General features: G+C 35.4%; 2 protein-coding genes across 7 annotated transcripts in view; one reads left to right on the forward strand and one right to left on the reverse strand.

Moving 5' to 3' along the window:
• Positions 1-26,260, forward strand: part of LOC105206053 (protein spaetzle 3) — a 141,510-nt gene that overhangs the window by 41,259 nt on the left and 73,991 nt on the right. The gene's annotated exons all lie outside the window — the stretch shown is intronic.
• On the reverse strand, positions 18,046-23,238 carry LOC105194951. The gene is made up of 6 exons (XM_039455383.1): positions 23,125-23,238; positions 22,620-23,043; positions 22,213-22,424; positions 21,170-22,126; positions 18,810-21,066; positions 18,046-18,695 (listed from the first exon to the last, which is right to left on the reverse strand). Exons 1-6 carry the CDS (start codon positions 23,236-23,238, stop codon positions 18,046-18,048), a joined length of 4,614 nt encoding a protein of 1,537 aa, XP_039311317.1.

Here is a 26,260-nt window from a genome sequence, read left to right on the forward strand (position 1 = left end):
TTTTTTATATGCTTAATTTTATTTTTTTTTAATATAATTTTAATTTTTTAAATATAATTTTACATGATGTTAGGTCTTACATATGATGAAAGAATAACGAGTTATGTTGTGTTTAGAACACATTTATTTATTTATTTACTCATAAATTATACTTACCCAAATTAATTTTTGTATTCGTTTTATTCCTTTGGCAAGCTTCAAGACATTGCTTACAAATGTCAGATTATTTGGGGAATCTAAAAAATTTGACTTGTTTTTTATATACACCGTCTGTGCGACTTTCACAATTCTTGATGTAACACGTCGGCATAATAAAAACGCTTTGTGACAACTTTCTTTTACAAACAAAGGTTCTAAATTTTAATTCTCAATTATGGCACTTGAATTAGTCACGACCGCCACGACTGTTAGTAGACATATTGCTTTTTAACATTTGTGACCAATTCTGATTGGCCAATTCTATGGACTACTGCGCATCCACGGGAACGATACACCTAGTATTCCTTACATCATGGGAAATCATACATTGAAAAATACATTTACAAGTGCCACATGGAAGGGAATGATTATTACTAATACTTTATCTAACAACATCGTACAACTTAAAAATGGTGAAATTATTTAAATTGATAGAATTTTTTCATATAATTTTTTTAAATAAAGAAACATTGAATTAAACTATCACAAAAAAGATGCTTTTACGTATCCTTCCCTGCCTGCACCAAACGTAACAAGCACGTCACTGTGACGCGCTAACTCGTCGCATGTTACGTCTCAGCGACATCTCAACTGGTGTTCGAAACGTAATTGAGACGTCGCTGAGACGTAACTAACATCCCCATTTCTGGTGACAGCGACGTTGTAATGACGTGTATTTTGTGACTTATGCACTAATTGTGACCTGAAAATTATCGACCAATTTTGAAAAATTAAGATTGGTTTTTACTGCATTATGTACGTAAAATACTTGCTAGATAAAATGTATAATAGTTTTACACTGAGAGAAGAGAATGATTGCAATTACCATAATTCAACTGTAATTTATAATGGTTTTTGGTGCGATCTATAAATTATAGTAATTCTGAATTATAATATTCTACTTTTTATGTATAGTTACATCTATTATGTTTATATGGTTCCAAATATTGGAAGTTTAAAAAGGTTAGCTTTAATCATTTAGTAAATTAAAACATCTTCCACTTGATTTCATTTTCAAGGGAATTCATCAGAAAAATTAATCTATTCTAATAGAACCAGGGGTTACAAACTCCTACGCTTTCCTCGGTACCAGTGTTTACAGCGCCATCACTTTTTGACACCCTCACAGACGAGAAGTAAATTTTATTGTGTGAGTGTTCCGCCATATTGATATACACATACAAACTGAAAGTAGGTGAGGATGGTGAATAAATTGAGGCATTTTTTCCTTTTTTTAAAAATATTTGCTATCAATATTTATTTATAAATTAGAATACAATGAAAATAAGATTAAGAATATTTATTATAACGTATAATTGAAGTAATATCTTCGCCGGGAGTAGGATGCAATACGCCGAATGAACAGTACACACACCTTTTGGTATGAAAAGCTCTTTATTTAATGAACACAAGAATCACTTGATCTCCGCTCAAGACGCGATCTCAGAAGGAATGCACACAAGACGGTTGCTCACGTTCAAGCGTATCGAGAGATACGCACGAGAGGCGCTCGGCACACATGCCATCGCAGCTGCCATCTCTAATGGCGGGAGCGCATCGCTCGTTCAAAGCTCTGCTCTCAATACTCCCTCCCTTTGTGCGAGCGATCCGCGGCACTTCTCTGCCTCTAGTCTCTATCTGAAACATAACAAAAATCAGTTTATAAATAAGTATTGATCTCTAATTTTGTTCAGACTCTATACTCATTATCTTATCTCTTAGATACGCTAATGCTTCTAAGGGCAAAAGTTTTGTCATGATGTCTGCCAAATTCTCTTTGGTCTCGACCCATTCGACTTTCACCTTTCCTTGATCTACACACTGTTTGACAAAATCTCCATGAGTGTTGGCCATATGTTTTCTGTTTCCAGTTTCTTCTCTCTCTATTAAATTTCTCTTTATTTCCTCTAAGTTGTCATCAAACGTTTTAAGTTTATGACTTCCATCCTTCTTAGTGCAGTTTCCTGCTGCTCTATTGTCGCACCAGATTGTTGCAGGCAAGAATGTTCTTCCAACAACATATCTGAGTGACTTGTCTAACGAAATTACTTCTTGACAGGCCTCACTCATTGCTAGGTATTCTGCTTGACAAGTAGAAAGTGTAACATAATTCTGTTTATAACTTTTCCATGCTATTACATCTCCATATAGTCTGATTATATATCCTCCAGTGGATGTAGAGTCAACGCAATCTCTGAAACTGGCGTCTGTTAATGACTCTAACTCGTCTGTTTTACCTCTAAATGTTAATCCTCGATTTGCAGTTTCTCTAAGATACCTGAAGACTCTTTTCACATCTTGCCAGTCTTCTTCTGTAGGCTCTAACTGTTTTCTCGCCAAATAATTTACTGCAAAAGCTATGTCAGGTCGTGTAGCATTAGCCAGATACATTAAACTTCCTATCGCTTCTCTATAGGGTACTCTTGTAACTTCTTTTTCAGAATTCTTTTCTTCTAATTTACTCTTTTTGTTGCTCAGCCTTCTAGTGACCATAGGAGTACTCTGAGGCTTGCATTCATTCATATGAAACTTTTCAAGTACTCTCTCAGTATATTGCGTCTGATGAATGCTCATATATCTTTCTTCTTTGTTTCGCTCTATTGTTATTCCCAGAAAAGTCTTGGGTTCTCCAGTTCAAGATTCTTCGTCTCAAAGGTTTCACTCAATTTTTCTGTAATTTCCTCTAATTTCTTCTGGTCGTTGCTTGCAACTAGCATGTCATCTACATAAAGTAATATGATCACCATTATGCCTTCTTTCCTCCATGTGAACAGGCATGGATCGTGTAGATCATTCTCTAATCCAAGTTTCTTGGCTTCCTCTGAAAACCTCTTATTCCATCTTTTCGGACTTATCTTTAATCCGTACAAGGCTCTATTCAATTTACACACCTTCGTCTTCTCGGTGTTTTTATTCACTTCTAATCCGTCTAGAATTTCCATATATATTTCTTCTTCTATAGTTCCATTCAGGAATGCAGTTTTCACATCTAGTTGGAGGGTATATAGATTATGCTTGTTTATTATTGCCAATATGGATCTGACCAAAGACAATCTTGAAACCGGTGCATATGTCTCTTTCAAGTCATACACATTCTTGTCTTTACATCCTCTTATCACCAGTCTCGCTTTATATCTGGTTTATCCATCTGCTTCTAGTTTTCTCTTAAATACCCATCTTGAATCTATAATATTGGCTCGTTTACCGTCCATCGTCTCTCTTGGTCTATCAACAAGCCTCCATACTTGATTGATTTGCATAGATTCAAGTTCTTCTATTACAGCATTTTTCCAATTTTCTCTTTCGCTGCTCATCATCGCCTCTTCATATGTCGGGGGTTCTCTATGTAAGGATGCCAAAAGACATCGACTCATCTCATCTTCAATTTCTATATTCTGTCCAGTATTCTTTACAGTAATAGGCTTAGTGAAACTAATATCTTCTATTAGTTTCCGCACATTAGTGTCTTCCTTATCCTCTAATTTTCTTTTGCTCTTACTTCTAGTTATTGGAGTTTCGCTCTTATTTTGTTCGACCTTCTGTTTCTGTTCCTCTAACTGAGTTATTTGTTTTCTTGGTCTTCCTCTTTTCCTTTTCTCAGGAATCTCTAATTTTTGTTTTCCCTCTTCTTCATCTTCTACAAATTCTTTCATCCAATCAGAATCTTTTTCTTTTTCCGTTTGACTGTTTTGATATACATTTTTGTATGTCACCTTTTCATTAAACCGAATATGTCGGGACTCTATGAATTTTCTTGAGCTTGGATGCCAAAGTACATATCCAGTGTCAGTGTAGCCCACCAACACACCTCTAATAGCTCTCTTGTCGAATTTCGACGTGGACTTTGGTACTCTTGCATATCCAATACATCCGAATCTCTTCACTTGCTCAAAGTGACAATTCGTTTCCGGTGAAAACTTCTTCAACGGGATTTCATACTCTATAGTTTTGTGTGGAGATCTGTTGTACGCATGCACAGCAGCGTCAACCGCCAACTCCCACATACTCTTTGGTAATCCCGAGTCGAACATATATGTTCTTACTTTCTCTTGTAATGTTCTGTTAAATCTCTCTGCAACTCCATTGTGTTCCGGAGTGTACGGTGGTGCAAATATAGCTTCTATCTTTTCTCTTTTCAGCACTTCTCTAAATGTACCTCCCGTGAATTCCTTGCCTTGATCTGACTTCACGTAACACAGTTTTTCTTCTTTTCCTAATAGATTTCTGGCGGATATTAGATATTTCTCTAGAGCTTCTCCTGATTCATCTTTCGTCTTCAAAGAGTAAGCTTTCGCCAATCTGGAATAGTCGTCTATAAAAGTTATTATAAATCTCTTTTGTCCTGGATAGGATGTAGGTTTGATTGGTCCCATGATGTCCGTATGTATTACCTGTAATGGTCTCTGAGCTCTACTTCTATTCTCTTTAAACGGCAGTTTTGTTATCTTTGCCATTATACAGACTTCACACTCTAATATGGAATTATCAAACTTGACATTCTCTAATCTCTTTTCTACCTTTTGTAATTGTTTTAAATAGTTTAGCGATGCGTGACCTAGTCTAACATGCCATAACATTACCTCATTTATTTTCTCTAATTTCTTTACTTCTTCGGTTACTGAGCTTTCAAACATTTCTTCTATATTTTCTATTGTTTGTATGTCCTCTAACTTAATGGCTTGCTCAGATTCAGTATTGCTGTTGTTCACATTTGTGAGCTCTCCTTCATTCTCCCTCCCAATCGCAGAGTCAACATTATTTCTCTCATCTAATTCTCCCTCCGAAATTGATATCTCATTATTTTGAATGTTTGCTCGCGATTGTTCAGGAAACTCACAATGTGGAACAATTGCTGCTCTACATTTATACACAGCACACTCAACATTATCTTTGTCCTCTATATATTTGTTTTTGACTTCGAATTGAATAATCCAATTTGGCTTCTCATATTTTCCTTCGAAAACTGTTTTATTTGTTAATTTATTGTAAACTTTAAGCAATTTATCATCTAAATAAATACTGAACCCTGCATCAGCCAGTTTTCTTAATGACAATAGATTTTCAGATACTTCTTTCGTTGCCATAACATTTGTTAATTTAATGACTTTATTTTCTTTGGTATTCGATATTAATAGAAGATCTCCTTTACCATCTATTGAAATGTCTGCAAGCTCATTTTTATTCGCGCATTTAATAACTCTATCATTACATTTTTCAAAATTTGACAAAATCATACTTTTATTCACAATATGATCTGTTGCGCCCGAGTCTGCAATAAAATTAACCAACTCTTTTGCACTATTTCTATCTTTTATTAATCTAACCACACCTATTTTACCTTCTTTTGATTTATCTTCTGTTGCTGTCTTCGTTGAAGTTTTCTTGAAGTTTTGCAGCTTAGTTATCTTCCCTTTGTCGTTAACTCTTTTAGTGCCTCTAGGTTCAAATTTACCCTTTTTCTTTATATTTTTATTAACAACTTTATCTGCATACCTTTTTCCTCTAAATCTGTTCGCCTCTTTTCCGGAATTGGGGCAGCTATCCCCTTTATGACCTCGTACTTCCTGGCAATAATAGCAGAACCATGCCCCATGTTCTGCTAGCGGGCAATCCTTTGCCATGTGGCCCAGCTTGTTGCATCTGAAGCATTTTGTTTCCTCTATGGTTGCTCTCTGTGCTCTGATCTCTGGTTTGTCTATCTTCTCTACTTTCCCGTTTTTCTTTTCTGCCTCTAACTGCATCATAAAAGATTTTATTTCGTCTACATTCATTTCTTTAAGACTTGATTGTCTTCTAATCAAATCCACATTTCTCAGTTCCGGTACATTGATTGACACGGCCTGATATAATGCGGATCTGATTTCTTGTTCTGCGAGAGGCACTGCATCCTCGCATGACTCATATTCTCTAATTATCGAATCAAAACGTTCGCAAAAATCACTTACTTTTTCATCTTTTCTCATTTTAATTTGATAAAGCTTAGCTCTTACAGATGTATGAGTTACATTTATTTCGCTCTTTTTATATCCTCTTAATTTCTTTAATATCTCTATCGGCTCTTTTTCATATAAAATTCTCTTATGATAGCTTTCATCCAAATGATTTATAATAATATCTCTGACTAAAGCTTTTCTTTTAATGATTTTTGATTCGGAAAGATTTTCAGGACTTGTAACACTCAAATCTATTACATCTAATAAATCGTTATTCGTTAATTCAGATTTTAAATAATCCATCCAAAGATCAAAATTGTATTTTTGCGTCAGCTTGTATTCTCTTTTAATATGCAGTCTTTGTTTATTTAATTCTAACTCTATCGTGTTTTTAAATGTCTCTAAACTTTTATCTTTTTCGGCGGAACAGACTTTTATTTCATCTAACTTTTTCTTTTTAGATTCTACTTCTGATTCTCTAACCGTTGTTATGCTGTTATTTATTGAACCATGCACATTTTTATTGTTTACCTCTAAGCTTCTAAGTTTTACCCTTTCTCTCTCTAGATTGAGTGGGGTAACTTCCACCATGTTTTCCATCATATCGGTGGCTTTCGACATGATTTTGTCCATCAGCTTCATGGAATTTTCCATTTTGGTGACTAATTTCTCCTGCTTCTCGTATATCATTCTACTTCCGATCGGCAGCATCGGAAGGTTTTCCACCCATGCTTTAGTCACCTCGATGTTCTCGGTGACGACAGGCAGCTTCTTTTTCGGAATCGCTCCTGTACTTTCCGTCTTTTTCTCTTTCTCCCTCTTCTCGCCGTCTGCGCTGTCGTTCTCGATCACGGTAGTCATGCTGCTATCGCTGTCGTAGTTGACCAGCGCTTCCGGAATCTCATCCTCTAACGAGATATTTTCTACCTTGTCGTCCATTCTCTAATCGGGATTTAGCTGTTGATATATCATTAGTATATTAATTTACAATACTATTATCTAGTCTCTAAATTACAAAAAATTGTATGCTTGTAAGATCATATAGAACGCACTGCAATTCACAATAATCTCAAAGCGGGAAAACCATGTGCCTCAGCAGGGCTATCCGCGCGCGCACACCACTGTCCGTTGCGATCCCCAGCACTGCTGAAAAGATCTATGGGAACTCGGGTTGATCACGCACACGCACGGGGCCCTTACCAATTTACACGGCCTCCCTGAACAGTAATCAAGCTACACTGCACAGCAAGTCTGCTCGATCACCGACCCGATACACACCGATTTCAAAAACAATAAAATAAAGCTCTCGCATATTCATGCAAAACTCTATACATACGCATATCATGTTTACACATATATCGTTCTCTAGTCATCTATTCATCTAACACCGGTGTCGTATTGTTAGTCGAAATCGGTTATATGATTGTGCGCGCCCAGCAACAAGATTCGCGCGTAAAAAAAAAACAAAAGGCTCTCGCCGTACACGCTCGGACTTGCATACGCACTTCGCCTGCTCGTTCTCAAGCGGCATCTCTCTATTGTACACACTCTCTTTCAATTTCATCTTTCTCTACTTCTATCAAAAAGACAAAAAAGTTTGTCTCCTTCTAACTTCTAACAGTGTTTCCCGAACGTTCTTATTAGCCGGAAAACTCTACTTCTATGTTATACTCTATCTCTATCTCTCAAAGGTAGAACCTTCTTCTATCCTCTTCTAGCGGTATATATCGAACGTTCTTATTAGCTGAAATTTTTCTCGTTTTGCTCGTCAGCATCGAGAAATGTCATTTACTTACCCTCTAATCTTCTAATTGCTCTAATCTCTCACTGCCCTTCACCGGCGTCTCACAAAACCTCCGGTTGAGATATCCACGTGTATCTTTCCTCTTGCGCAGTGGACACGTGCACTGGGCCCATAACCTGAAGTAATATCTTCGCCGGGAGTAGGATGCAATACGCCGAATGAACAGTACACACACCTTTTGGTATGAAAAGCTCTTTATTTAATGAACACAAGAATCACTTGATCTCCGCTCAAGACGCGATCTCAGAAGGAATGCACACAAGACGGTTGCTCACGTTCAAGCGTATCGAGAGATACGCACGAGAGGCGCTCGGCACACATGCCATCGCAGCTGCCATCTCTAATGGCGAGAGCGCATCGCTCGTTCAAAGCTCTGCTCTCAATAATAATAGATACAATACACAATTATAATATAATATACAATATACCATTTATATTTTATATTTGTCAAATATTTTATGTTCTTTTTCGTATTGTTTTCCCATTTTCTATTGTAGTATAAAATTTTTGATTAACAAATTAATTTGATGTTCAAAATTGTATGTGATGAACATAATAAAAATTTAAATATGAAATAATAAGAAGAACGAAATTATAAGAAGAATCTCCGGTAAATGCCCAAGCAGAACATCCTGAATTGTATGTCGTCTTGCCTGTAACAAAAATAAAAAACAAAAAACTAAGTATATTCTAAATATTGGGAAAATAAAAAATTTGCAAAATATATATACTGTATTGTTTTATGATAAATGCATACTGCGCATAAAAGTATTTCTTACAATTACTATTTAAAAATTTTATTTATACAAAGTATGCCAATATAGAAAATTAAAATACAATAATAATATGATTTAAACAGGTATCAAAGCACTTATGAGGATATTACCCAGGAAAATTTATATGTGTGTGTGTGTGTGTGTGTGTGTGTGTGTGTGTGTGTGTGTGTGTGTGTGTGTGTGTGTGTGTGTGTGTGTGCGTGTGTGTGTGTGTGTGTGCATAATTACATCAATTGTTTGTTACATAAAATGACAAATGTGTGTGATTAATTTCAATGGATTAATCGGTCAATTAATCAGAAGTTGGTTAAAGTGGCTTTTAGTATATGCTATAATTTGTGCAAATTATTTGTAAATTATTTTGTTTTACTATTTTTTCTGTTATATTTCAATGACACTCTATGTGCGTTGTAATAAATGTAATGGTCATTTGAATCGTGCTTTATTTGTCCCTGTAAAATTTGATTTATCAATTTGCACCATTCAATAATAAAATAACGTGCAAAAGTATTAACCACAACATTGTGTACGTCATTACAATGAAAATATGCTGTAGACAATACTTCGTAACTTATTAATTTTACAAGTTTTTGTTGGACTTTTGTTTCATGACAAAAATGAAAAAATTTATTTTCGGCAATTTCCACAGCAGACTCTAGCAATTGTATTGTTTTCTTATCTTCCAATATTGTAATACATTGACTGCAGATTACTTGAATTTTTTTCTTAACGTTATTAATTAAATTATTTGCATCTATGTGTGAAACGGATGTTGTATCTGTTGTGTTCGGAATAGCAGCACTTTCACACTCGACAGTTTTATTTTCTTCTGGATTTTTGATTTCCTCTACCTGCAATAAATTTAATAAAGGTGAAAAACTTACTTGATCTTCCTCACAATTTACCGATACAGAATGTCTTGACGTCAAATTACATGTTAATAGTGCTTTAAATGATGTGCCGAATAAGTATGATGTAGGATTATTGCTTTGATGTCCGTGATTTCTTACTTGACTGAAAAAATTTTCTATAGGATCTTGATTTAAGTACCTCAAATTGAGTGTAGTAAATCCACATTTTTGGAGCATTTCCCATAAACATTTTACATTTCGTATTGTGTATCTCCAATTAATTAAACACTTCGGCTTATTTCTTTTCAAAGATATGTAACTTCCTTTCTCAACATATTCCATTTTGCTCAATTTATATAAAGCTTTCTGCCAAAACTTTAAATGTTTACTATTTAGTGTTATAATACTACTGAGTCCCTGATCACCATTTCCATTGAACAAATCGAACAAATCATCAAAAAAGAATAATGCTTCTTTTGTTGCAGAGGCATTTTTGGATAAAGCCATTGTTGTGTTATTTGTTTGTACGATTCCGTCTTTGCTGAATGAAAGTATCATATCTATAAAATCCGCTACAGTGTGGCTCAATGTTTGTACGGCAAACTTTACTTTCATTTTTGGAATTAAATGTGGGAGAACATGACTGTCTGTTAATTTTTTCATCTTCCGCCGATGTTGAAAACATGTTCGATCAATTTCATAAGCTTTTGTAATATGATCCCAAGAGGCATACTGATTTTCACGCTCTGACAATTTTGCATCTCTATTTAAAAGCAAGTCTTTTTCTAATAAATGATTACGCACTCCTTTTTGGAGATGAACGTAATCGTATAAAGGCACAATCCATTCATGTCCCACATAAAATATATTTTCTGTCGGTGTTTTTGTATTATGTCTGAAATGTTGTGCTCGTGTTTCTTGAATTAATGAATTAATTATTGCAATATTAGGTCCGCCCTGATCGCAAACAGTGACTTTCGGCTTAAAACCACATTGTTGAAGACGTATAAGCCATTCTTTTACACATCTTGATAATTGGACAGATGATGTTGCAGAATTGCAAAAGCCATAACCAACAGGCATTTTTTTACCAGATCCTAAACATCTTATATAAAATAAAATAGCATGATGTGCAAATTTCCGTGTGCGTCGCATTCCCTAATCTTCAAATCCAACAATCTTGTCATTTTTAATATCATATGTAAGAGCGGGTTGAATAGACATTTCGTCCCATGCAAGTGCAATGTATAAATCTTTATTATCCATGTAATTGGCACTCAATGTAAGATATTTCAAAATAATCTTGTTACAGCCAGTATTAATTGGAATTGTTATCGGACGATTTAATTGTGTGTTCAAAGTTGTATATGAAGGACATAATAAATATTTAGATATGAAATTATAAGACGAATGGGATCTACGATAAATGCCCAAACAGAACATCTTATTCTGAATTGTATATCATCTTGCCTATAACACAAATAAAGAACAAAAAACTAAGCATATGTATTATAAATATTGTGAAAGTAAGAAAATTGCAAAATATATACACTGTATTTCAAATATTGTGAAAGTAAGAAAATTGCAAAATATATACACTGTATTCCAAATATTGTGAAAGTAAGAAAGTTGCAAAATATATATACTGTATTCTTTCATGATAAATGCATACTGCATACAAGTATTTCTCACAATTACTATTTAAACATTATATTTATATAAAGTATGCGAATATATGTGAAATACAATTTATATATGTAAAATACAATTTAAATACAATAATATAATTTAAACAAGCATCAAAGCACTTATCAGGGCATTATCCGGGAAAATTTATATATATACAGGGTGTCCGGGAACTAGGGAACTTACCGTTTTGAGAATATAGAGATGGAAAGGAACAAAAATGTCTTATACTATTTTGTGATATTTGCAATAACTATCGAGTTATAAAATAAAACGTCTAAGCCAATGTGCGGTAACACCGCGCCATTGCACTTAGTTCGTAGGCAACGGCGCGCGGCGGGACAGGTGACGCGTCATTGTTTGAATTTTCACAGCGCGACAGTCTGAATCCACCGCACCGCGTGTACATACACTGCAAAAATCAAATGTGTCATTTATCAAATGTATAAGGAGTAGCTTCAGCTAAAATAACGCGGTGAGACGAAGTCAAACTGTCGCGCCGTGCCAATTCAGACAATAACGCGTCACCTTTACCGCCGCCCGCCGTTAACTACGAGCTAGGCGCGATAGCGTGACATCACCGCACATTGGCTTAGATGTTTTATTTTATAATTCAATAATTATAGCAAATATCGCAAAATGGTATAAGACATTTTGTCCCTTTCCATCTCCTCTATATTCTCAAAGCGGTAAGTTCCTTAGTTTCCGGACACCCTGTGTATATATATATATATATATATATATATATATATAAAAATTTATATATATATAATTATATATATACATATATATATATATATATATAATTATATATATATAAATTTTTTTACGGGTTTTTCACAATTATTAGGAAACAATTAACATTGGTTTATAATAGTTGTTAGCGTAAGAAATTGGCCAATCATAATAGATTTATAAAAAGATACTCGATTATGATTAACCAATTTTTACTATTATGGCTATTATAAACCAACTTTTATTCATATGTTAGGATTAAGAATTACCTGTGGTGGAACATCATTATTTCTCAACATCATATTGATAAAGTCAGTCCTCTCGTATTTTTTTAGTTTTATCCTCTTGGCCCTTACATTTTCTTCTATTTAATATCAAATTTTTGCATTTCTTTTGCTGTTTCATTTTGTTGATTATTCTCTTCATGCGTCTTTGCTGTGCTTGCAGTTTTATATTATTGTTATAAAATTTTCTTGCTATTGGACATAAAGTCTTCTTCCGCGTTATTTCTCTCAAATTTGGTCTTTTTGTTTGTAAATTTTTATACAATTGCAGATCCAATTTCTTGTGCTACTTCTTGTAGCTGATTGTTATGTTGTGCTTGCATTTCGGACAATCTTATATCCATATCTGTTTGCAACCGCTTGTGATCATCTTGATTCTGTTGTTGTTGTGACACTAGTTCTTGTAGCTCATTGTTATGTTGTTCTTGCATTTGGGACAATTTTATATCCATATTTATTTGCAATTGCATGAGATCAGCTTGTGATACTCCTTCTACGTCTTCTTGCATGTGCACGATAATCTCTTGCTGTCTAGGTATTACTTCTACGTCTTTTTGTAATTGTGCGATATTTTCTGATACAATTGTAGTTGTCTCTTGGTTTTGTAGTATGCTTTGTTCTTGATGCTGTATAATATTCTTAAATTGTGTTGTACATGCCTCTGTTGTCATGAAAGGAACAGCAGTCCAATTTAGTCTTCGATATTTGGAAGTCCCAGTATAATCATTTTCTTTAAAGTGTTCATAACAAATTTTAAGTTTACTAATTTCATTTTCTTTGTAGGGTTTCAAAATTAAACTTTTTAACCACTTTTCACGCATGTGTAGATTTATTGAAAATATATGCGATAACATATTTTTCTTTGATGTACAATTGAGTACACAACATGCTCTAATCATTCTGGTACACTTATTCTTTAATCTATAAACAGAAAAAAAACATCGGATATGAACATTAAATTTAATATATCTAAAGTAAATGCAATTGGTACTTACATACGCAAACCTAACTTAATAACGAGAAATACGTGATCTTCTTTTTCTTCCTTTTTATCCGTCCCCAATAATTCAATAGGATACTTTGACCAATACAGAAACAATAACTGGAATAGTAAAACACCGAAATCCGATTGTGATGCACTCAACAGACACAAAAATGTATCAGTAGCGGGCAGTAACGGACAAAAGCGTTCGAACTCCTAGGCAGCCACAGCCAAAAAGACGTGACGTTCATTTTCAATATGGCTGCCAATATGGCGGAACACTCAAAAATAAAATTTAGTTCTCGTCTGTGAGGGTGTCAAAAAGTGATGGCGCTGCAAACACTGGTACCGAGGAAAGCATAGGAGTTTGTAACCTCTGAATAGAACATCGGTGAAAAATCTTATAATGCTTCGCCTTGTATACCATTTACGTGTTTTCTTTCTTACGAGAAAACGCTATAACAGCCATCTAGTGACGGTTTTCTGTACTACTATACGCAGAGAAAAAAGTATTTGTGACTATAATTGCATGGTTAAGGAAATTATTATGAGAGATGCATCGGATAGTGATTTTTATCGGATAGCTGGATACCGCGATAGTATTTCCCAACTGTACGTTACTCTACGTAACGTTTTTACAATTACGTGTTAAATTTAATTACATTAAATGAAAAACATCATTTTTAAAAAGTGAAATGTTATTTATCTTTAAAATATAAGTAATAATACAAAAGAAAATTCAACAAACAGCTAATTAATTAAAACATTCAAATTATTTAGTTACGTCGCAGCGACGTGCACAAGACGTATCATATTTTCTGCGACTTTGTGATCAAAACAGCACGTCTCTGTTACGTCCGGTGCAGGCAGGGTTATAAATCATCTGATATCAGCTTATGGAAAGTAGTAGTATAATTATATTATCAAATATTTACTTACGATATATCTTTATATTTTATGTAAAGAATGTCGTAAAAAGCTCGGATACTCTCTTAAGAGCGGATTCTTTGGAACATTCTCTAAGAAAAAAATTCTAATACAAAAATGTCGAGGGCATAATGATTTTCAAATTATTCGCGATTAAGGAGGTTCTCCAGCAATCAGAAAGAAATGTGAAAAAATTCTGAAATTTGGTACACTATAATATATATACAGGGTGTCCCAGAAAGCTCGCATTCCATTTTAAGAGCGGATTCTTTGGAAAATTCTAAGAAAAAAATCCTACTATAAAAATGTCGAGGGTATAATGGTTTTCAAATTATTTGCGATTAAAATTTAGGAATCACTGAGCTGACATTTCGCGCGCTCAGGCATGGTGACATGACAAAGGTACCACAAGGGTACCTCTTGACATTGAGGTTGTCATATAAATACGCAATGACATTTATATTAAGAAATTACTACTTAGAAAACTTATTTGTACATTACATATGCACAATTAATGTTTTCAACAAAATATCAATTTAATAACAAGATGTTACGATAGCCGTTGGGTCAGTTGTCAAAATAAGTTCATTACCATGTTCATGTGATAAGAACTTTTATGGTAACATATCGATAATATCGATAATTTATGTGATAATATGAAAAAGATTGAATATGTTGATAAAGTAGAATTCATATCAAATTATGTCTATTTGACATTATCGCGTTTATATCAATTAAATTACCGATTTACATTTTTAATAGTTAAAAATGTAAATAAATTATCGATATGTTACCATTATCGATATGTTACCATAAAAGTTCTTATCATATGAACATGAACTTATTTTGACAGCTGACCCAACGGCTATCGTAACATCTTGTTATTAAATTAATATTTTGTTGAAAACATTAATTGTGCATATGTAATGTACAAATATGTTTCCTATAGTAGTAATTTCTTAATATAAATGTCATTGCGTATTTATAGTTAAATTTTCAAGGCCCGAGGTTGGTTTATAAACGAGATATTAATGATTAAAATTTTATAAATCTAACACATTGTCTTATGGGAAACTGCAGTTTTGGCGAATGTTTACATGCACATCTCAGTATATAACGAAATATGACATTGGAATGACAATTTTTGTACTATTAGTAAAATATTCAAAGATTATTTATTCATTTTTGTAATATGCGTTTATTGGCTGTAAGTATATAAAAAAAATTCATTTAGGGTGATAAATAACCTTTCTCAATAGGTTCATCTGTATTTTGAGTAGATATGGCAACAGCGCATTGGATACGTCGAGTGCATGATCAAGCTCGTTGTTATAATTGTACGTCTACTTTTTATTTACATTTTATTTATGATTTCTTTATTAAAATGAAAATAATGAATTAATAATAATTAAAATAGAATAGAGGCTCTATTTTGTATGAAAGACTCAAGTTATAAGGTTTTGATAAAAACACGTTTTTTTGATTATAAGGTTAGGTAAATGACAACTAAAAATGATAATGATAATTCACATCCATTTTGACACACTGTTATGTTTATTGTTTAGGTTATAAATGTGATTAAGATCCCAAATAACATTTCTTGCTGGCAAGTTTTGCGCGCGATGTGCATGCGAACTTTGTAACAGATTTGCATGCGTTTTGTTCGTAGAACGTGTTACATGGTGTATATTGCTTACAAGTGGCTAGCTCATGTATTGTCCCATGTACTGGCAAATTACATGCAGATGGCTAACATATTGCTAGTCGTTTGCTCCCCAGATAACATTTTTTGCGCTCAAAGTTTGCGCATCTTATGCATGTAAACTGTGTACGCAGTTTGCGTGAGTTTTGCCAGCAAGTTGAAATTCTGTAATTTCAGATTGAAATGGGTTTAACAAGTGAGTGCTAACGCCACCGCTAGGCGGCCACGCCGCAGGAGATTACTTTAGTGACACTTTTAGGAGCTGCTTTTTGTAACCTCGAGACAAATATTCGCTCTCATTCTTTTCAAACATAGCGTGTGTGTGAAACGCTGTTCCACATAAAATTTTATATTTTTATATATAAATAACAATTTGTATTGTTATTTAATCTTGTACATAAATTAAATATTTAATTCAAATTTAATCTTTTTTTAAATCTTTTTTAAGGAAAAGAATACAAGAAATATTTTTTTTTGTAAAATAAATATTTATTACATTTACATTAATGTATTCTGTTTTAATAAATCTATCTGGGTTTGGATCTTATTTTTCAATCGGTCTTAATACCATATTTTCGGTGCAGAAATTCCGATCGATTCAGATTAACTTTTTTTAAATCGGTTTTAATATTTATAGCACATTTTCGGCAGGGTATAGCTTATTGAGATCGCGCGCAAAGTGTGCTAGCGTTTTGCGTGCATATCGCTTATTGAAATTGCGCACAAAGTGTGCTAATGTTTTGCTAGCGCTATGACGACGCAGTTGGATAAGGTTTTGCTTGCGTTGTAGGAATCCCTTTTGCGCGTGATTTGCTGGACGTTTATCCGCAAAATGTTTTCTGGGATTGTAACGTAGGCATTTGTATATACATATGTATCACTTTTACACAGCGTTGCCAAATCAACTACTAAGCAAGTCAAGCACAAGACTACGGATGCTTTGACTCACTCCGTAACTGGAGAACCTCCTTAAAGTTTACAAATCACAGAGCTGACATTTCGCGTGCTCAGGCATACTGATATGACAAGGTACCACAAAGGTACTTTTTGACATTGAAGTTGTTATATAAATAGGTATTTATATTTTTATTAAGAAATTGTTTCTATAGGAAATATATTTATACTTTACATATGCATAATTAATGTTTTTTTGTGTACATACAAATATGTTTTCTATAGAAGTAATTTCTATTATTTTTTTATATATAAAATATACAGTTTCGATACTGATATCCGACTTATTACTTTTGCCGATTTCAATACAGATGTAATAACGAAAATCTACTGGAAATGTACTGATTCAGATAATTGACATATTCCTTTAACTTTTGTATAAGCTCGGTGTTGTAAATATAACGGCAATGTACAGTTTCGATACTGATATCCGACTTATTACTTTCGCCGATTTCAGTACTGATGTAATAACAAAAATCTTTTGGAAATGTACTGGTATTCGAAATATTGCTTTTGTCAATTTTTGTATTGATATGTTATTGAAATCTTACGGCAATATGCTGAACCAGTACTACTATTCTGTAATAATCTACATAATGGGCTAATACAATACCATTCATTTTTTAATGTTGGTCCAGTATAAGGCCGGTACAGAAATATGAATCTCAATTTTCGGTACAGAATCGCTACCTCGTTATTATTTAATACTGGTTCAATGTATTATATTCCTACTTGCAACACCAATAAAAAAATTTTTTTTTAATTTTTTTTAAACTTTTTCCCACCATGTTTGGGCCTTTAATGGACTGTATATTATGTGGAAAAATGAATATGCGAAATTGCTTAAACTGATATATATTTCAACGTGGTCGTGTTGCACACGTACGATACACACTTCGCCATGACACACCTTCTTCTCACTAGAACCAACCTTACTAAACTAAAACTAAACCTTTGCACACACAAAAATAACTAGGAAGTGCTCTAACTTCCCTAACATGCTCCCCGTCTTGAAAGACTGAGGGTCTTTCAATAAAATTGACAAATTAGGTCGGCAATAAATTATAAATGTTGCATGAACATTGTATACGTTGTACACTCGCAAATAAATTCAATTCATAAATGGAATTAAGCTAAACAACAAAAGAAAAGAAAAAAAAATTGCTAAAGTAATTGATTATAGTGACACATGTCTCTCTAAATAGTGAATGCGTTAATTATGATGTAATTTATCGTCGTTGGACTGGTCGATTCTAATGTTTGTTGACTTGGTCTCTATGGGTAGAGGACATAGCTTGACTATAGCACGACGCACAACGCCTTTAGACGTGCGAATGGTTGCTGCCCGTGTTATAGAGTCGGCTCCCGGGTGCAATTCGCTTATTCTGTCGAGCGACCAATGCAAAGGAGGTGTGTTGTCATCCTTTACCAATACTAAATCGCCTACTTTGAGAGCGCCGATGTTAGATTTCCACTTTGAACGACATTGTAACTCCGAAACGAATTCCTTAGACCATCGTTTCCAGAAATTCTGCTGCATCTGTTGTATCCGTTGATAGCGAGAGAGACGATTCTGATTGACGTCGGTTAGATCTGGACATGGCACGGTTGTCAATGTCCGTCCAACGATGAAATGGGCAAGCGTGAGCGGCTGCAAGTCCATGGGATGCGATGACATTGGAGATAGGGGTCTGGAATTTAGTATCGCCTCTATTTGCGTCAATAAACTATAAAATTCTTCAAACGTTAGTAGCTCCTTTCCAATGACACGTTGTAAATGGTACTTGGTTGATTTTATACCAGCCTCCCATATGCCGCCAAAATGCGGCGCATAGGCAGGTATAAAGCTCCAATTAATTTCTTCTGATACAAGACAATTCTGCAATTCGCCTTCATTCGATGTGAGAAACTCACCGAGAAGTTTTAACTCTCAACAGGCCCCAACAAAATTGGTGCCGTTATTGGATGATATCTTGCCTGGTCGTCCGCGACGAGCTGTAAATCTGCGCAGTGCCAAAATGAAGTTTTCGTTGGTGAGATCAGACACTAGCTCCAAATGGATGGCCTTGGTAGCCATGCAGATAAATAAACAGATGTACACCTTGTGCGTCTTACATCCTCTTCCTTTACGATCCTTTATGATAAAGGGTCCAGCATAATCTGTGCCTACGTTATAGAAAACAGGAGTCGGTGACACGCGATCGTGTGGCAAATCCGCCATTTGTGGTGTGATTTCTTTGATTTCTAGGTTCCGACCTGCAATGGGCCAGTATTTCTCTCTGATTTGTGATAGCAATGCTTGAGGGCCGAGATGCAGCAATCGCTTATGTTCATCCTCAAAAATGAGTTTTGTTAGAGAGTGCTTGGCCGCCAATATTATTGGATGTTTCTTGTCAAAATCAAAGTCCGCATGTCTTAAACGCCCTCCTACTCTGAGTGTGTTGTCCTTGTGAAGGAAAGGATTCAAACTTGAAATCTTGTTTCGAGTTCCTATTATCTTGCCTATAGATAACGCGTGGATTTCCTCTGGGAACGATTCCAGTTGTGCTAATCTTATTAGCGTGATTTTGGCTTGATGAACTTCCTCCGCGTTGAATGGGCCCCTTATCGTTGATTTATTTACTCGTATGTTAATGAATCTTTGGCAGTACGCCATTATTCTTATTAGTTTCCCTATTTGGGAATAATTTTTAAACTTAATGATAGTAGATCCAACCTGTGCGTGTAAGACACTGATTTTGAGCCTTGATTCTTTCACCTCGGGTAAATTGACAGGAATATCATTGTTCTGTGTAGGCCATTGATCTTCGCTCTCTGCCAACCAAGTTGGCCCATGCCACCATAAATTTGAATCAGCTAATGTCCTCGGAGACACTCCCCGAGACAGTAAGTCGGCTGGATTTTCTGATGATGGAATATGTTTCCAATTGCTTGCCAAAGATAACGCTTGTATGTCAGTCACTCGATTGCGTACAAATGTTTGAAGTCGATGTGGCTCAAATCGTATCCAACTGATAATGATAGTCGAATCACTCCAGTAATGCACGGAGTCAATGTTCAAGTCTAATGCTATCTTGATTTTAGCTATTAATTTTACAAGAAGATGCGCGGCACTTAATTCGAATTTGGGCATTGTAAGTGGCTTCAAAGGCGCAACTCTTGATCTGGCGCATAATAGTTGAACAAATGTTGACCCTGCTGTATTTACTGACCGAATGTATACGCAGCCTCCGTACGCTGCTTCGCTTGCATCCGAAAATCCGTGGATTTGAACACACTGTGGTGATGAGCAGCAAACTTGCCGAGGAATGCGAATGTCGTTGATGTAAGTAAGCTCTTTAAGAAATTGCGACCATTCGGATTGCAAATCAACCGGGAGCTCATCGTCCCACGAGAGTTTCAGCTTCCACAATTTCTGCAACATGACTTTGGTGATAATGATGCAAGGACCGATGAGTCCCATTGGGTCAAAAAGACGAGCAATTACTGATAACATAGTTCGTTTGGTGGTCGGTCTTTTGTCTAACTCTAACTTGACATAATATATTAACTCATCATTGGTACATGACCAAGATAGTCCTAAAGTTTTTGTAGCTCCTGCTTCACTTATCTCAATAACTTGCTGGTCGCTGTTAGAAATTCCGATGTCTTCAAGTATTTGCGGTTCGTTGGATATCCATTTGCGAAGTTCGAAACATTCTGATGACAAAATGTATGATACATCCTTTGCGAGTTGAATAGCTTCCTCCTTTGACAATGCGCCAAACAGCAAATCGTCTACATACATAAATTTGCGTATGATAGTTGCTGCCTTAGGATATGTTTCTTGATGTTCGTCAGCTAAGCTAAACAGGCACCTGATTGCCAAAAAGGGGCTTGACGCCATTCCATATGTAACAGTGTTTAGTTCATATGTGTCTATGCAATATGATGGATCTTCTCTCCAAAGGATTCGCTGATACGCGCGTTGCGATGGCTCTACCAGTACTTGGCGGTACATCATTGTAATGTCTGCACCTATGACGTATGAATGCTGTCTGAAGCATATGATAATGGATAGAAGATCTCGTTGTATGGTGGGCCCCACCATTTGTATATCGTTGAACGATAAGCCTGTTGAAATGGGCGCCGAAGCGTCGAACACGACGCGCAGTTTGGTTGTGTAGCTGCTTTCCTTTAGTACTCCATGATGCGGCAAATAATATGCTTGAACCGTGGAACAGTCGTTAGTAACCTTCGTCATATGTGCAAAATCTCGATATTTTCGCATGAACGCTGTGTATTCGCAACTCCTTGTCCGCTTGTAGTTTTTGTTCTACTGATTTCAGACGCCTTACTGTTATCTCTCTTGATTCGCCTAAAACATCCGGTGGTGTTTTAAAAGGCATAGACACAATAAATCTGCCGTCGTTGTTTCGTCTTGTATTGCTCATAAAATGTGTTTCACAATCTTGTTCCTCTACGGAAACATATGGTTGCTCCGGTAACTCTTCAATTTCCCAGAAGCGCTCTAAATGTCGTAATATGTCAGAGGTGCTAGTCAATAAGTTGCATAATAGCGTTGCTCCCTGATTGTGTAATTGAGAAAATTTGCCTGTTACAACATATCCTAATTTTGTATTGCGTAGATAAGAATGTTTCGGAGTTTCATAATAGATCAAATCCCAGAACAAGTCAATGCCGATGAGTATGTCGAATGGTTTGGGCTTGCGGAAGTCAGGATCTGTCAATGGAATGTCGATTGGAAAATCTGCTGCGCTTATCTCTAATAATTCATTTGGTATTTTGGAGGTGATTTTTGGTATCACCATGAATGCGAGTTCTTCTGTGTATTCATCATGTATTGATCCAATTGTAGCTTTCACAATTCCTGAAATTTTTGTCCGTGACTGATTTATGCCCGCAACCGTGTGGTCTATCCGGTTAGTGGGAAAGCCTAATTTATTACAAAGACTTGTCGTCATGAGATTCGTTTGGGATCCAGAATCTAGAAGAGCGCTGCATTTGTGTACTCGTCCATCCTTGCCGACGATTTTTACTATTGCTGTGGGCAATAGTCGATATGTCGAAGTTTTTGTCATGATGTGCGCCGCTACTGTTTCCTTATTTTCGTGTTTGACTTCTTGCGACTGAGTTGCTCGTTTATCTTCTTCATTCTTCTTGTCGGTTTCGAGATGTAGAAGAGTATTGTGTGATTTATTGTATTTTCGACATTTTTGCGATTTGCAGTTTATTGTAAAATGACCTGACCTCAAGCAGTTCAAGCACACCTTTTTTTCTTGATTTGTTCTATTCTTGCAGGTATTGGTAGATCAAGAAACGATTTGCAAGCATATAACGGATGCTCCTTATCACAGAGAGGACAATTGCTCTTTGTTACTACAGTATGCGATAGTGTCGAAGTACTGCCTTTATGCCTGCTTGCTGTTTGCGTTGCGTAACCTTCACCTGTCGATTTTATATGTTTGCTTATTTTTTCTAGAAGTTGACACCGCCTTTCGAGGAAACCTAAAAATTTCTCCACGTCCGGTAGTTCCTCGCTACCCACGAGTTCCTTCTCCCATTCCTTTTTGGAAGACATGTCGAGTTTATCTGAAATTAAATGTATTAAAAGACTGTCTCATTTATCGACTGGCTGTTGCAGTGCTAACAATGCTCGCATGTGCCCACGAGTGGAATCTACTAGTTTGCGTAAAGCTTCGTAACTTTCCTTTGTTAGTTTCGGATAATCGACTATCCCTCCTATGTGTTTGTGTATCATTAAATTTTTGTTTTGATATCTTTTACCTAGGAGATTCCACGCCGCGTCATAATTTACGCTTGAAATCTCGAGACCATCGAGAACTTTCAATGCTTCGCCTGTCAAGGCGCTTTGTAAATACTGGAATTTTGCAATTGTATCTATGCGACTATCAGAATGTATAATTGAGTTAAACATATCATGAAATGTCGGCCATTTGTCATATGATCCGTCAAATTGAGGGAGCTTTAGTTGTGGTAATTTAATCTTACGACGTAACGGAAGCGAATGCTGCGATGCGACATCTGAGCTTGCTCTACTACTATGATCCACGATTGGATCCTCGGGTTTTAAATCGTTAATTAACCTTTGCGCTTTAGACGTTAACGCGTAAAAATCTGTTTCGAATTCCTGTCTTTCGTCGTAACATTCCTCTATTGCGTCGTCGTCCGTTAGCTGTTCTATCTGTGACTGACATACATCATATTCCGCGATTAATTCCTTTAGTCTCTCTAAACGCTGCTCTAAATTTATGGTATCCTACTCTTCTACCTGATCTATACCGACATTGAATATTTCTAAAAAGAGACGGAACGAAGTAAGCTTGGCCTTCATTGCGCCTCGCTGGCGCCTGAGGCTCTTCAACCTTTCCTTTATTTCATCCATGTTGCGCTAATAATGAGCGTGATATCAACGTATAATACTTATCTCGTATGGTTGATGTTGATCATGCTACCTTCCGTTTATTGTTGTGTGTTGCGACTTAACCTCTTATTGCCACGCGTTGTGCTACTTAACCTCCTATTGCCTTGAGTCGCGCGCTGTGCGAGTTAACCTCTTATTGCCTTGAGTCGCTGTGCGACTTAACCCTTTATGTCCTTGCCGATGCTGTGAATTGCGTGCTAAGCCAGTGATAACCGCTGTATCCTGTGCCTTCCTTGTGTACTGAATCGCCGGTTGCAACCGCTGCGATACCCGTATGCTTTGTTATGCTTATTAATGCGTTTTGACACGACAGACGATTTTGTGTTGATATGCGAGATTCGCTCGACGTATCCGGCTCAATGGACCAATGTTTGGGCCTTTAGTGGACTGTATATTATGTGGAAAAATGAATATGTGAAACTGCTTAAACTGATATATATTTCAACGTGGTCGTGTTGCACACGTACGATACACACTTCGCCATGACACACCTTCTTCTCACTAGAACCAACCTTACTAAACTAAAACTAAACCTTTGCACACACAAAAATAACTAGGAAGTGCTCTAACTTCCCTAACACACCACTTACCTATTTTTTTTAAACTTTTATTTTTCTTTATAAGTAAAATAAAGCTTATTTTATTACAAATTCAACGATATATGATAAATTTACGATGTGACATTCCTATTTTCCAAAAATAATTAAAAACCTCTATACGCATGGTACGCGCACTCGTCCGCGCGTTCGTGCGCTACGGAAGTGACTTCCTCCAAATTCGACGTGTCTTTAATATGTTGTACATGCACCGGCAGAAATGGTGTCTCTCCGCGCTGACGCTCGGCTGCCGCACACACGCGAGTTACGCGCGGCGAGCACGTACGTGTTTCGTGGCAGAGCGGCGGAGGTCGGGGTGCCGGCAGAAAATAGTGGGGGACGTTTCGATACCGCATCTTTCTCGCTCGACGCTGGATCGAGAAAGAAGACACGGAATCGAGGCGCTCGAGAAACTGACATAAATGCTGTTCCTTATGCCTATACGGCCGATATACAGGATACCGCGATTAGTCGTACGCTGTTGTAACTTTTAATTGCATAAAGAAATTTACTCGGATACGAATATTCGTTTGAAAAATAATGTTAATAGAATTACGAATTTTAATAGTAAATTAAAATTATGTCGTCACGGCAATACAGCACTTACACGAAGAGAAAAATTTTCTTCACCTAAGCAAATTATGTCTGTTTAAGATCATAAATTCTTCCAAGAAGATTTTATAATATATTGTTGCTTATATATGAAACAATGAATTGTTGAGTTAACATTTTATTTTTTTCTGTACAGTAATAAATTAAAATTATGTCATCACGGCAATATATTTTAGCTTCAATTTGTGGGACTATTACTTTACATAGAGACATAATTTTTATTCATTAATGAATATAAATCTCTTTAATTACTTATTAAAATAATCTGTATTAGAAAATAATTTTATTTTGATTAATTTATAGATATGTTAACATCATCAGGCAAGCCAGTTTACTTTGTAATTAGCGTAAAACAATACTCTGAAAGAGGATCCGAATGAACGTCTGATTTTTCTTAAATTTCGTATAGTAATGTGTAACGTTAAAATATGGTAGCAGTATGCATGAGTAATTATTTTACAGTTTGAAACTTATAATTTTATTGTTAATACTATTTTTAATTGTTTTGTGAAGAAAGAAGGAATCAGTGTGCGCCAGTTGCGAGGCGTTCGTGAGAGCCGCGCAGGTGCGAGTACCGCGAGGCGAATTTCTTAGATTACACATAAGCTCTTAAATTTAATATAAATTGTATTTTATGGATGATCTCAGTTTAACGTGTACGACGCGTTAGCAACCAGTACACGCAATCATCATGCGATCTTAAACTTACTATTTTTTTATTATTACTATTTTTAATTATAGTGAGAAATATTACAGAAAATAATCGACTATACGTAGCCGCTCCAATTTCAATTATATCAATTCAAAGATATTAATCATGTTAAACTTATTTTTATACTTTAAATTTTTTGTTATATTTTATATTAATTGTATTTTTAGAAAATTAATTACCTTAAAAATGATTTTGACGCATGTATACGGATGAAATATAAAATATAAAGAGATTTGATAAAAGTGCACATTAGGGGAGCAGCTTCTGACGATCTTGACCTTTACATGTTATCAAGGAGAAGATACTGAGTGACTTACAAAAGGTTTTAAGTAATGCTCACTTTTATTTAAAAAATATCATTACATAAAGAAAAAACAGTCTTTTTTTTACTTATTTCAGAAAATATTTATTTTACGAAAAAATGCGTCAAACAAAAAATAAAGCTAGTAATGAGCTCTATAAAAAAGATCATATACATATTTTACCTAATTTCAATACTTTAGTTGTTATTGTAGAAAAATTGTTTTGCGTCGAAAACTTATACAGAGTACGCATTGGCGGGGGGGGGAGTCCGCCCCTCTATCTGCACTCTCTCCCCATATTTTTTATAACCCAACCCACTACGTCTCAGGCCCACTAAAGACGGGGTAGGTGTGGGAGGCTGGGTTGGGTTAGGGAAATTTTCAATTTCCACGCAAAACAATTTTTAATTTAAAACTGAGATTTAGGTTAAGTTGGATTAGTAAAAAAAGAGGGCGAAGGGAGGGGCTTTGCCCCTCCCCTTTTCAATCATTTTACGCCAATCGTAGAAAAACAGTTTTTCTACTATAACGACTAAAGCATTGAAGTTACTTAAGATATGTATATAACCTTTTTTATAGAGCTTATTACTGACTTCATTTTTTGTTTGACACATTTTTTCGTAAAATGAATATTTATTAAAATAATTAAGAAGAATTATTTTACTTTCTTTGATAATATTTTTTTAATGAGAAGTGAGCATTACTCAAAACCTTTTGTATGTCACTCAGTACCTTCCCATTGATAACATATGTCAAAGTCA

This window comes from Solenopsis invicta, chromosome 12, assembly GCF_016802725.1.
Source record: "Solenopsis invicta isolate M01_SB chromosome 12, UNIL_Sinv_3.0, whole genome shotgun sequence".
Lineage (NCBI taxonomy): Eukaryota > Metazoa > Arthropoda > Insecta > Hymenoptera > Formicidae > Solenopsis > Solenopsis invicta.

Excerpts from the sequence above, each read along its gene's own strand:
- LOC105194951 (XM_039455383.1), bottom strand. The coding sequence starts at position 23,238 with ATGGATGAAATAAAGGAAAGGTTGAAGAGCCTCAGGCGCCAGCGAGGC. Across the intron at positions 23,044-23,124 it reads TCAATGTCGGTATAGATCAG|TCACAGATAGAACAGCTAAC; the intron begins GTAGAAGAGTAG and ends GATGTATGTCAG. Across the intron at positions 22,425-22,619 it reads CGCGGCGTGGAATCTCCTAG|ATAAACTCGACATGTCTTCC; the intron begins GTAAAAGATATC and ends ATTTAATTTCAG.